The following is an 11,906-nucleotide window of genomic DNA, read 5'->3' on the forward strand; positions in this document are numbered from 1 at the left end:
TCCATCAGAGATGTGTTTTGCCACATTGCTGTGGATGCATTTAGATTCCATCAACATTCATTGGTAGTACTGGTAGAAACTGGCTCAGCTATGTTTTTTAAATGGAATGTTGATAGCTATGGATGTTTCCCTATTATCAGTACATCGCATACTCGTGTTCTCTTTCTCGCACAGCTACATGGCTTAGTATCAGTGGAAACCATCACATAGTAGCATAACTACATAGCATATTTATTTCGGCCACTAATCGTTCCATGACACGGGGACCAATAAAAAAACCATATATTAATAAAGAAAATGTTTATTGAATACAAATTGAAAATAAAAGTATAGTAAAATGCGATTATCCCTTATTGCCTTGGCCAGTGCTCAGTCGTACGACGATATCACTAAATGTAGACCAATTACTCGACAGTGAAGAAATCAGTAGTTTTCCCAGACATAGGTACAATTATTATATGATTGTTTGCATTGAATAGGCTCCAAAACTACTAGACAGATTTAAAAAATACTTTCCCTATTGAAAAGTATTATTTCCAGGTAACAGATTGCTAAGTTACAAGATACATAAAAAAAAACTAGCCGTTACATGACGCGGGACCAATAAAAAAAACATAGATTAATAAAGAAAATGTTTATTGAATACAAATTGAAAATAAAAGTATAGTAAAATGCGATTATCCCTTATTGCCTTGGCCAGTGCTCAGTCGTACGACGATATCACTAAATGTAGATTAAATTACTCGACTGTGAATAAAAATGTAGTATTCAGAGACATAGGTACAATAATTATATGATTGTTTGCATTGAATAGGCTCCGAAACTACTAGACAGATTTAAAAAATACTTTCCCTATTGAAAAGTTTTCTTTTTGTGACTAATATAGGCTACTTTTGAACAAGATTTCTTACAGGATCGCGTGTTTTCAAGAGATATTCTAAGTCGTAAAATCATTTAACACATAGAACGCCTTGGTGGTCACCGGTGACCGACGTTAGCGGAGGATTTGCCTTCAACAGATTTCTATTGGCAGTCAAAGACTTAATATCAAAAATGACAAAGCATTTTTGTAGCTAGTGCGACTGCAATAAAACTAAAGAGTTTGTTTATTCGTTTGAACGCGCTAATCCCTCTAGGTTATAAGAAAACATCACGCTACGATGAATAGAAACGGCAGTAGCTAGTTTTGTTTATATACATTTAGTAACATGTAGCTATACTCCTAAACACTGGCCAAGGCAATTCTTTGATCGAGCAACGAAAAGGGAGACGCGAAGTCTTGGCGCTGGTGACGAAGACATTTTGGTTACCATAGCAACGGTAAAACTTGCTAGTTCTATCGGCCTTGGTAACTTCACCATCATCAGCATCCCGGAGTCGCTCGTCGTTTACTCCGTATCCATGGCCACCTGGAACAAATCAAATTCATACTTTAGGATAGAGTGAGCAAGAGAGCAGACGGATCACGTTTTATTTTTAAAGGGGGATAATCGTCCAATGACTTCTCCCGTCTTGGGCGAGGCGAGAGGAAGTGTCAGACTCTTACTGACTAAAAACCAACTTCTGCTTTTCGAGCCGGAGCCTCGGTAAACCCGCTAGGTAGTCCGCAGCTCCGGATCACATGATAGTAAGGTAATCTGTATCGAACATGTGCGTTGACGTAATTATGGGGAAGGGGGAATTATGCTTCTGGTAACCTCACTCGCACACAACGCAAAGGTTGTTTCGCGCCGGTTTTTTGTGTGGTTGTCGTATCAATCCGGTCCAACCGGCCTATTCTATATCAATTGTATTGTTTATGTTTGCCGCTGTTTTGGTTTTAAACTGATTATTATTTTGTTTTTCTTTAAACACAGATAAAGCAACAGTATACTTTTATACATTCATTTGAATATAGTTGAAAAACTCACAAAAACATGTAGCCATAGTGTTTAGTCCTCAGGCGTAGTGGCAATCATCATCACACTCGGTAACCCTGACGTTTCTTCAACCTCCAAGTCATCATCAGCTAAAGTAGTCCTTCTATGTTTATCTGATCCTATGACCACCACTGGCAAGTCTTCCACGTCTGGTGCACACGACCATCTCCTGTACAAACTCTTCGCTACTTCCATTGCTGTGGTGAATGAACCTACTGGCGAGGAACCGTCTACATCGTTGGACCGAGCAGTCACAAACGGCACTTCTATATTAGCTGTTACCACACGTCGAGTGTCTTTTTCATTGAAGTCTTCACCAGCTTTCTTTGCCTTTAGAGCAGCATCCAGGAAATTCGCCCATCTTGGCAGGTAATAGTTCACGATTAACTCTGCCCATTGCTTACAAGCGTAGTCAGAAATCTCCCCCTTTGGTCCCCAAAGCGTGATCTGGTTCCGCGCGTTAAGCTCATATAAGTCTTGCTCGTCTGGCGACTCTCCCAATCCTCTTGCTTTCTTGAACCACTTCGAGGCTATGAAATGTTGATCTTGATACAATATTTGTGCCATATCATTTAAGGCATCAAGAAATCGTTTAATGGAAGCTTCATAGATATACACGTTCGTGTATCTATCGCTGACAACATTAATGTAAAGCTGCTCAACTCTATACTGCAAAGCTTGCCGCGTCACGTCCACCAAGTCATAACGGAACCCATCAGAGTAACAACTTACATTACCAACGGAAACGAATTTTCTAAACGCTTCGAATAAATCATAGCTCTTGTACCAAGCCCAGGGCTTTAGTTTTAAACTCGGTCTTCGAGTGACGACATATTTCCCTCTGACTCTACTTAATCCGTTAAAACTATAAACACTTTTGAGCAAATATTTCCACGCTTCCGCAGTTTCATTACACCCATATCTTCTCTCTGCGTAGTCAGCAGCCCAGGCATTGAGATCCTTGACGGGAGACTTGCGCCAGGCAGACTCCAGCATCAGGTCGTACACTACATAGTTCTGATTGATTCCTTCCGGAGTGAGGCCGATGCCGATCATGGTGCTGTTAGCTCGCGCCCGCACTTCGTACACGTCCTTGTTTATAGTGACCATATTGCCGAACATGCCCAGCGTGCCACCGAAGTTATGCAACATGCACCAGATGAACGGCTGACCGTAATACATTTGATACAGATCGTACTGTGGCCATTGCTCTGATTGCAAGTCTAGTATCAGCATTCTGCCACTTGGCACAGCATTTAAAAATGATTTCACCCTGACCACTGGCCATGCAAGAGGAGAATTAACAAACATCCAATTTTGAAGTAGCCACACTGCATCCTTGTCGAAGTCGGAAAGTGTTTGGAATATTTTCTTGGACGTCTGCTGAACGAGTGCGGTGGAAAATTCCGAGGGTTCGACTTCATTGAAGGGGTCGGCTGTGTATATGTGACTCAGTGGCGTATCTATAGAGATCTCATTGAGAAACATTTTACCGATGCGCATAAATAAAGAATCAAATGGATCCAAGAAAAGTCCGCAGCAGTATGGGTTATCGAACTTGTTCCATTGTTTCACTTTGTGAAATGTTGAATTTGGAAATATCCTGGAAAATGCGACAGGAACGTGACCATTGAACGCCGGTAGTACATGAACGATTCCGAGATTACGCATTCTATTAATGATATCTGTTTGAATGTCCTTTTGTAAGGCGTTCCAAGACTTTGGTAGAGGTCCTCCCCAGCCGTGAACATTGCCCATTCGAAGCCAGGACAAGAACGCTGGGCCAGTGAAGTGTTGGTCTATTTCTTCTTGAGTCATACCGACTTGTGTGTAGACTTGTGTCCAGGCGGCTTCCTGAGCTACGGGTGCTAATGCGAGGTTGATCCCGTTGAGGGCCATCCATTCCACGTGTTCCCTCCAATCGTAGATGTTCCACCACACGAAGCTGTAGGACGCCGTGCACACGTTCTGGTAGTACCGGAACCTGTCGTTAGCAACCACTGTCTCGTCCACTTCAGGCAGTAGATACGGTATATTTACGTTTTTCGTTTGCCATGCAATTTGGCTCTTGCAGTATTTCTTGAGAAAGTAGTTGAAGCCCCAAGTGGCGGCGACTCCACTGCTCGCTCTGATGTCGAGGGTGCCATTGAAGGTTTTTAAATGAAAACTGTCTTTTTTGTTAACGAAAAACACTGGGTCGATTCTCACGTTCACTTTAGAATAATATTGCCTGATGACTTCTAATGCTGCGCGTTGTTGAATCTCCGGTGGGACTTGTGTTTGTAGTTTGGTTGGGTCTAGGTATTGTAAATCGAGTGAATGCACGGCGCTCGCTAGCCAGAGCGATATTATAATGGACCGCATGACGACACCGCCTCGCTGTGACTGCCGGCTAACGCACTACAGCTCTATTGTGTACGTCGCAGTCAATACTAAATTGATATAATTTCTAAACATCTCCAAATAATGTATCTTCAAACTAGTTAAGTATTTATTTATTAACTAGCTTCCGCCTGCGACTCCGTCCGCGTGGATGTCGGTCTTCGCGTGGATGTTTTATTTCTCCATTTTGAGTAACTCTAACAATGACATCTTATAAATATCTATTGGAGCCAAATACGGCTAGGCCCATAATAATTAAGGATATCCCTCTACTGCTGTTAAGCTTGCGTTCTGTAGTATAAAAGTGAAAAATTAAGATTTTTTTCTAAATATTTTTCCATGATAAAAAGTATCTTATTTTATGCCCAGGATAATAAGGTATAATTATACCAAGTTTCATCGAAACCGAACCGTTAGTTTTCACGTAATGCCTGAACATAGAGATAGACAGAAAGACAAAAAAAAAATCACATATTTGGGTTTAGTATCGATCTAATAATTAATAAAAGTACCTACGCCTTTACCTACTTAATAGAAACTAAGCGTAATTCATGTATATATTTGGTGTTTCTGTACCGATTTCTTTTATTATTATTTTTTTTATTAAATAGGTAATAATGTTAACATTTTTTAATTAGGGATGAATGAGTGTTATAAACGTAAGAATAGGTAGACAAATATAATCAGAAAGCTTCGAACTGCTAAGCTATCGGGAGTTATACGTGTTATTGTGAGTCAACCATAAAAGATAGACATTTGCTGCCGTGGAATATTTTTTAAACAATTTTAAGGAGAACATTTCCGTCATACATGATTTCTGTGTAGATTTAACCATTAAGGCTGCACACGCGACGGAAACTTAAAAATGGAGTAAGTTCTCCGGTTTTCCCAACATTTCCCTTCACAGCTCTGCCCCTATTGATGGTAGCGTGATGAAAAGTATACTATAACCTGCCCAGGAGTATGAAGAACAATTGTACCAAGTTTCGTTGAAATCTGTCGAGTAGTTTTTGTTTCTATAAAGAACATACAGACAGACAGACAGACAGACAGACAGACAGACAAAAATTTTTCTGATTGCATTTTTGGCGTCAGTATCGATCACTAATCATCCGCTGATAGTTATTTTGGAAATATATTTCATGTACAGAATTGACCTCTCTACAGATTTATTATAAGTATAGATGTAAGTAGATATTGTCGTTTAGATTGAAACTTTAAATGTCTTACTCAGGACAGAATTTGGAACTGAATGAAACTTTAAACCAGTGCTAACATTGGGTGATATTTTAAGTATAAGAAAAATTTTAAAATAACGAAAACACTTTTAAACTTTGAACTGAAGTACCCTTTGTCAGGATCAAAAATGTTTCTATTAAAGGAAAATTGATACAGATAGAGCCCAGTAGGGCTAAACCGGAGCTACGGACTGCATAGCGGGTTTACTGGGACTTCGGTTCGAAAAGCAAAAGGAACGGGGTGGTTTTTTCGTCAGTAGGAGTCTGACACTCCCCGCCTAAGGCGGGAGAAGACACTGGGTGATTTTCCTCTCGCCTCGCCCAAGGCGGTAGAAGGAATTAGATGATATCCCCTCTCAAAAAAAGGGGCAAAATTGGTAAATTAACCAAGAAAGCCCATGTGAAGCCAGAACAACTTTTTACTACTTTTGACTTATAACAACAGACGATTTACAAAACGTCTAGTTAATATAATCGGGCTACGACACTGTTATGTTCAAATTGACCCCTCATCTCAAGTGATAACGGATGTCAGAGCAATTTGTAACGACCATTTCTTATCGCTTTCTTATTTATACTACTTTATTCCCGGGTTTCGCTTATCTATATTTTTATAAAGAGGAAAGATTTGATTGTTTGTTTGTTTGCATTGACTGATTATGTGATATCGGTAGAGTATACAATTATTGTCACCACCCTTACTCTTTTCGTGGGTGTCGTAGTAGTCGACAGAATTGCATATAGGTAATTTACAGAGAACGGGCAGCAGTGGGCTCTCTGATTAACCTGGAGGCTCTTGAATTTATACCCGATCGATCGGCATTGATATTGTAAAATTTCTGCATCTACATTTTTGCGTACAAAATAACATTTTACAAAATTTTGCTAATTTACTAGGCTTAATTACGATTACAAATCTTACTTGTAAGGGATAGTAAGTTTAAGTCACCTTAGGGACAGGCAGAGACGCACATAATAGCTAAGACCTACTTTTCACTAACTATAAACCTTATGTAACAGCGAGCCTATCACCATGAACGAGACACAATTCCAAAATCCGTCCAATGAGTGAGAATTTTCGAAATCTAATACCCTTAGTTAGCTCTAAAGAGGCTAGTCAAAATTTATTGTATTAAATTAAAACATATAATAACTAAATTAAAACATTACACAATATCATTCGTTTGACATAAGTCAAATGTTGACGAGCATGCATAAAAATACTGATGACTGTAGATTAAGCGAAAAGAGGTATGTAAGAATCGTAGCAATTAGCGTTCCATAGTCTCTGCCTACCCCCATGGGAGATAAGCGTGAGGTTATGTATGTATGTACTACATTGACAAAATGATTTCATTCTATTATTATTTAAGACGAAATATTGTTATTGTATATAGGTAATTTTGTGTATAAACATAGGAAGCGTTGCTAAACAAAACTGCGTTCTGTAACAAGGCAGTTACAATTGAAATTTGATTGTAGTCTTAAAATGACGTGATCAAAACACTACTATCACTAGTGTTTACATTTTATAATTACGTGTAGTAGCTAACGTCTTTGTTTAATGAAGTAGTTAGGTAATTACTTGTAATAAGCTGTATAAACATGCAATATTATCATTATGATTTTCATCTTTGGCGCAGTGGGTAAGCGATAGGCTACTAAACAAGGTGTCGAGACTTCATTTCTAACGTTAAAACTATTCTTTGTGTGATCCACTAATTGGGCAAGATTTGTATGTGTGTGTGTTTGCAAATATAGAACATCCTAGTATGAGAATTAAAGTGAATAATCTTGAAGTACTGAGTAGAATCTGTCACGGATATCGGATTCGATATAGGTGTCAATACCGATCAAAAACAATCCTCTTTCTTCGGTATACCTGGTCCCCATGGTATGGCGGCTAGACATTACGCGCCGAGGTGGAAATAGCCGCAGTCTTTCTTGAAATAATGGCCGTTCAGGCCAGCTTCTTCAGCTCCTGCTCTCTTTTTCGTAAGTCTTTTAACACTATAGACTATAGAGTACGTGCAACTTCCCAGTCTGAAGGTGAGGATATCAGATATTCAGGATACATATTGCATTCTACATCTTCTTCCCAAGTCCTCCTGCATTGCAACTTTTGCAAGCATTTCAATTTTCCCTATGGTCGATCATTACTCCTAGGTAGGTACTGTATAGTTCGTTAAGTTACGAGTTCGACATTGAGTGATGGTCGCCGCAATTTTCCTGCCAAAAAGCAATGCCTCTGTCTTCTGCTAGTGTAACTACTTGAAAAGATCTTTAGAATGCCCATTTCACTTCTTCCAAGTATTTCACTACTATTATGACTGCTATATCATCAGCGAATACAACGAGTTTACCTTCACTGGGTAGGTTCTTCTTTAGGAGTCCATCGTACATAACTACGTCCATAAAAGTCGTCCCAGTACTGAACCCTGTGGAACGCCTCCTGTAAGTCTATACTCCTCTGTCCTGGTCTGTGTGGTGTATGCCAAGACCTTATCAGAGAAGTAACTAGCGACTATTTCGCGTAGGTATTAATGGTATACCTTCAATGAAGCAAGTGTTTCCATTATAACTTTCCTTTTTACTGAGTTAAAGGCGTTTTTAAAGTCCAAGGTGGCAACCAGGCAGTATATTATGGAGCCTCCCTTCCACTTTTTCCCAGACACTCAGTTTTGCTGTATTGACTACTTTCTCTACAGCATCTTACATCAACCTCATCAACAGCCTAGACTCGTAACCACTGTCGACCTTTGAGGCCTCTTCTCGCAATTTGAGCATTAATCGCCGCGATTGTTCAATGCGGGTTAATTCAAAAACATAAATTCCTAACCCATTCTCTACAGCGTCTAGACATAGACCGGCCTTATAGATTATAGACCGGCCATAGACCCGTACTGTGTGTGTGTATTTATATTTGTTTAAAATAACTTACGGCGGGTTGAGGATCGTCCCCCGGGGCATCACGGTCGCGGTCAGCAGGCGCACCCGCGTCACCAGTGGCGCTGGCACTGCCGCCCCTCCTCTCTTCACCTTCCACCAGCGCCAGCAGACGAGTCAGCTCCTCTTCATCAGCTATGCGCAGCGGAGTCTTTGGACCCACAATCGCGATGGATACGTTCTGCAAGAAATTGGGTGGTTTAAGAATGGGTTGATCACTGTCTGTGTTAAAGTGTGCATATAATAAGCTGTGGACATATAATAAGTATTTCTAATAATGATCTAGTAAGAAAATATACCTAGTATCAAGACTTTGATTGTCTGAAGGGTTAGCCAAAGCCACACTGTACATAAAACATAAAATATGGAATAAAAGGCGTGGCGGGATGTAAAAATAGACTGCACGCTTGATGCGTTGGCTAGGTTACTGGATGCCAAGCAACATGTAGTTACAACGGGTTCTTTGCGTGATCCACAAATTGTTGTTTCGAGTCTGGGTGTCATGTGCGCAATTGTATGTTTGTAAACACACCTACGACACAAGAGAAAGTCTTAGTGTGGGGCAATAGTAAAAAGAAAAAACAATAACTTTTAAATAATCCTACCTTAGTATTAAGATCCACTTCATTAGGCAAAGTATCTCTAAGAGCCCTAAGTCCGTGAGCCACCAGCTCCTGTAGATCGCAGTCCAGGAACGAAGACAGATGTTTCTCTAAGTAAGTACGAGCTGATTGTGACCGAGCTCCGATGGCCATTGCACGGCAGTCGAAGAAGTTAGCTGATGGACACGTCTGGTAGATATGTGGTCCTTGGTCCTGAAATCAAGAATTGTTGAGTGTTAAAAGTTGTGTTGATGGAAATTCGAATATACATGTTATACAGCTGAAGAGTTTGTTTGTTTGTTTGAAGGTGGTAATTTTCGGAACTACTGGTCGGATTTGAACAATTCTTTTTGTTTAGGATGCTCCATTTATCATGGAAGGTTAGGATAGGTATACCTAGTATCTATCGAAGTGTCTATTTGTACAGGCTATAAAACATCATGCTAGTTACCCGACTGCGCCAGAAGGAGGGTTATTTCAATATAGCAAGTGAAACTGCGAGGAAGTAGCTAGTATTTCATATGCATCTTTACAATCTTCTCGTTATTACATCTTCTCTTAACTTTTCATATTATGTTAGTATATTATAATTAATGCATTAGTAAAGAGCCAAGAAATAATGTCAAAATTTTTCAGTGACCTATAATTTACAATGACTAGGTTACCATAGTAACAAAAACAAGTACTTACATCGTAGCCAGCTACTAACAGTCCCACTCCCAAAGGCCTCTTGTCGTACCTCTGCGTACAAATCTGCATCTTGTTGCCAACCAGACCGATGAGGCGGCCAACTGGCATTGGTGCGTCATGTGAGTACTTGTGGTTCAGGCATTCAGTGCGCATGAAACGGCTGGAAATAAGACAACAGATATAAATAAGTATAGAATAGGATTAAATAATGATCATAATTCAATCTGTGATGATCCAAATGTAGAATTTGGAATGAATAAAAATAATTTTGAACTAGAACAACCTTTTATATGAATAATACAACAATCATTTTTACAAAACACATGCTTAGTTAGTAGCAAGCGACAGTCGCCATGTCATGTCACAGAATGCCGCTCATGAATATGAGTATCGTGCATTGGCTTAAAACTAATTGAGTTCCTAATCAAAGACCTATCCCAGTAAGCCATAATAATTCATTTGGTATGTCACAAGAAAGTTATAATAATACATGGCTTTGTTAAAAATCATATAATTTTACAACTCCTAATATCAAAAGTTTGTATATTTTCATTTCATGAAACCAATAACAATTCTTACAAAGTTAATGCATTAATAAATAATAGCATTTACCTCAACATCCTAGCATCAGCAGTCAAACCGGAGATGGAGATGCCAATATGCTCATCAATCGGAATAATCTTCTTTTGGTAGGCAGAGAGCTCACTGACAGCCCTCTTGAGAGCAATAAGGACGGCATACTGTCTGTTCTTCAGGCCTACGGTAGCTGATCCGAGTTTTACAGCTTCCATGGCGTACTCCACTTGGTGGAGCCGACCCTGAGGGCTCCATACCGTAACATCGCTGTCATACTGATTTCTGAACTGAAAAAAGGAATTTGAAATGAGTTTTTAATCTGGCTGTTTGAACGATTCCTTTGCCTGGACACTACAAGAATGTATGTATGAATAAATGTTGACTATTGTTGCTGGTGCATGATTCTTTTACATTTACAATGGCATTTGACGCTAAGTTGTTATATTTAGGTTATAATTCCGCATAATCAAAGTTTAAGTGACTAAAAATGTTTATATTTTGGTTTGTTACATTCAAATGTATAGTCTTACTGTGTTATAATACCGGTTTATTATAACTAGTAACAGAAACAATGGTAAAATACCAATTGGTAGCCGTGATGACGGCGCACAATTGATATTTTTTGAGTTTATTTCAATCAAATTTTGCCGGATTTTCGTAAGAAAAGACATAAGAAGTAAAAATAAAAGTGCTTACCATGTTGAAATTAAGTAATTGATGAAAATTTCAATAATAATTAAGTTTTAGCTTCAAGAAAGAAGCCGACGGCAGACGATGATGAGTGAAATTTGTAACGTCAAAGTCAAATTTAGCTTTGTCAAACAAAACACAATTATTGTTGCCAGACTACAAAAAAATATATTGAAACTCTCGTATACAGAATAATTAAGGACGTGTATGAAAATAAGTTAAATAAAATATTTTTAATATTATGTACCTAGTAGAATTATTAATTTCGGTAAATTTCAATTTATGATTGTTCAAGGACTATCTTTGAAATGTATGAACTCGCCATGAGATGGCGTTACTAGTACTTTCAAAACTTTGTTTTTATTCTAAGTATTTTTTTGCGCATTTTATTGAATTGAAAAATTAAATTTTTGCATCGTATACTTTGTACTAGAATCCTTTCTCACCAAACCTTCATCAGCATCGCATCATGCTGGCAGAAACGGCGAACATATTATGTATCACGTAAATCTAGGTGAAGCGTAAAGCTGAAGACTGTTGACGCCTTCTACCTACCCTTTATAGGGAATATAAGACATTAACCCATAAATCCGTTCCCACTATTTAAGTAATAACGTAATTAAAGAGTAGACAATTACGTATTGAGCTACAGAAATAGGTTACACTGGTACACCATGGAATCCTCCGGAGCTGCGAACTACCTAGCGGGTTTACCGGGGCTCCGGCTCGAAAAGCAGGAGAAGGAACGGGGTGGTTTTAGTCAGCAAGAGTCTGACACTCCTTCTCGCCTCACCCAAGGCGGGAGAAGTCATTGGACGATTTTCCCCCTCAAAAAAAAAACCGGGTTTACTAGGACTCCGGTC

At 39.1% G+C, this 11,906-nt stretch overlaps 2 protein-coding genes across 2 annotated transcripts; both read right to left on the minus strand.

The window, feature by feature from the left end:
• Positions 1-619: 619 nt before the first annotated feature.
• LOC118271281 (alpha-N-acetylglucosaminidase-like) lies at positions 620-4,552 on the minus strand. The gene is made up of 2 exons (XM_050696091.1): positions 1,911-4,552; positions 620-1,409 (listed from the first exon to the last, which is right to left on the minus strand). Exon 1 carries the CDS (start codon positions 4,281-4,283, stop codon positions 1,932-1,934), a length of 2,352 nt encoding a protein of 783 aa, XP_050552048.1. The 5' UTR covers positions 4,284-4,552; the 3' UTR covers positions 620-1,409; positions 1,911-1,931.
• LOC118271282 (proteasome subunit alpha type-1) lies at positions 620-11,191 on the minus strand. The gene is made up of 6 exons (XM_035587303.2): positions 11,050-11,191; positions 10,390-10,640; positions 9,778-9,937; positions 9,091-9,300; positions 8,481-8,666; positions 620-1,409 (listed from the first exon to the last, which is right to left on the minus strand). The coding sequence occupies exons 1-6, from the start codon at positions 11,050-11,052 to the stop codon at positions 1,389-1,391; spliced, it is 831 nt and encodes a 276-aa protein (XP_035443196.1). The 5' UTR covers positions 11,053-11,191; the 3' UTR covers positions 620-1,388.
• Between the last annotated feature and the right edge of the window lie 715 nt (positions 11,192-11,906).

This window comes from Spodoptera frugiperda, chromosome 9 (assembly GCF_023101765.2).
Source record: "Spodoptera frugiperda isolate SF20-4 chromosome 9, AGI-APGP_CSIRO_Sfru_2.0, whole genome shotgun sequence".
Taxonomy (NCBI): domain Eukaryota; kingdom Metazoa; phylum Arthropoda; class Insecta; order Lepidoptera; family Noctuidae; genus Spodoptera; species Spodoptera frugiperda.

Excerpts from the sequence above, each read along its gene's own strand:
- LOC118271282 (XM_035587303.2), bottom strand. Across the intron at positions 8,667-9,090 it reads AAGTGGATCTTAATACTAAG|AACGTATCCATCGCGATTGT; the intron begins GTAGGATTATTT and ends AATTTCTTGCAG. Across the intron at positions 1,410-8,480 it reads GGGACGATCCTCAACCCGCC|GTGGCCATGGATACGGAGTA; the intron begins GTAAGTTATTTT and ends GATTTGTTCCAG.
- LOC118271281 (XM_050696091.1), bottom strand. The coding sequence starts at position 4,283 with ATGCGGTCCATTATAATATCGCTCTGGCTAGCGAGCGCCGTGCATTCA.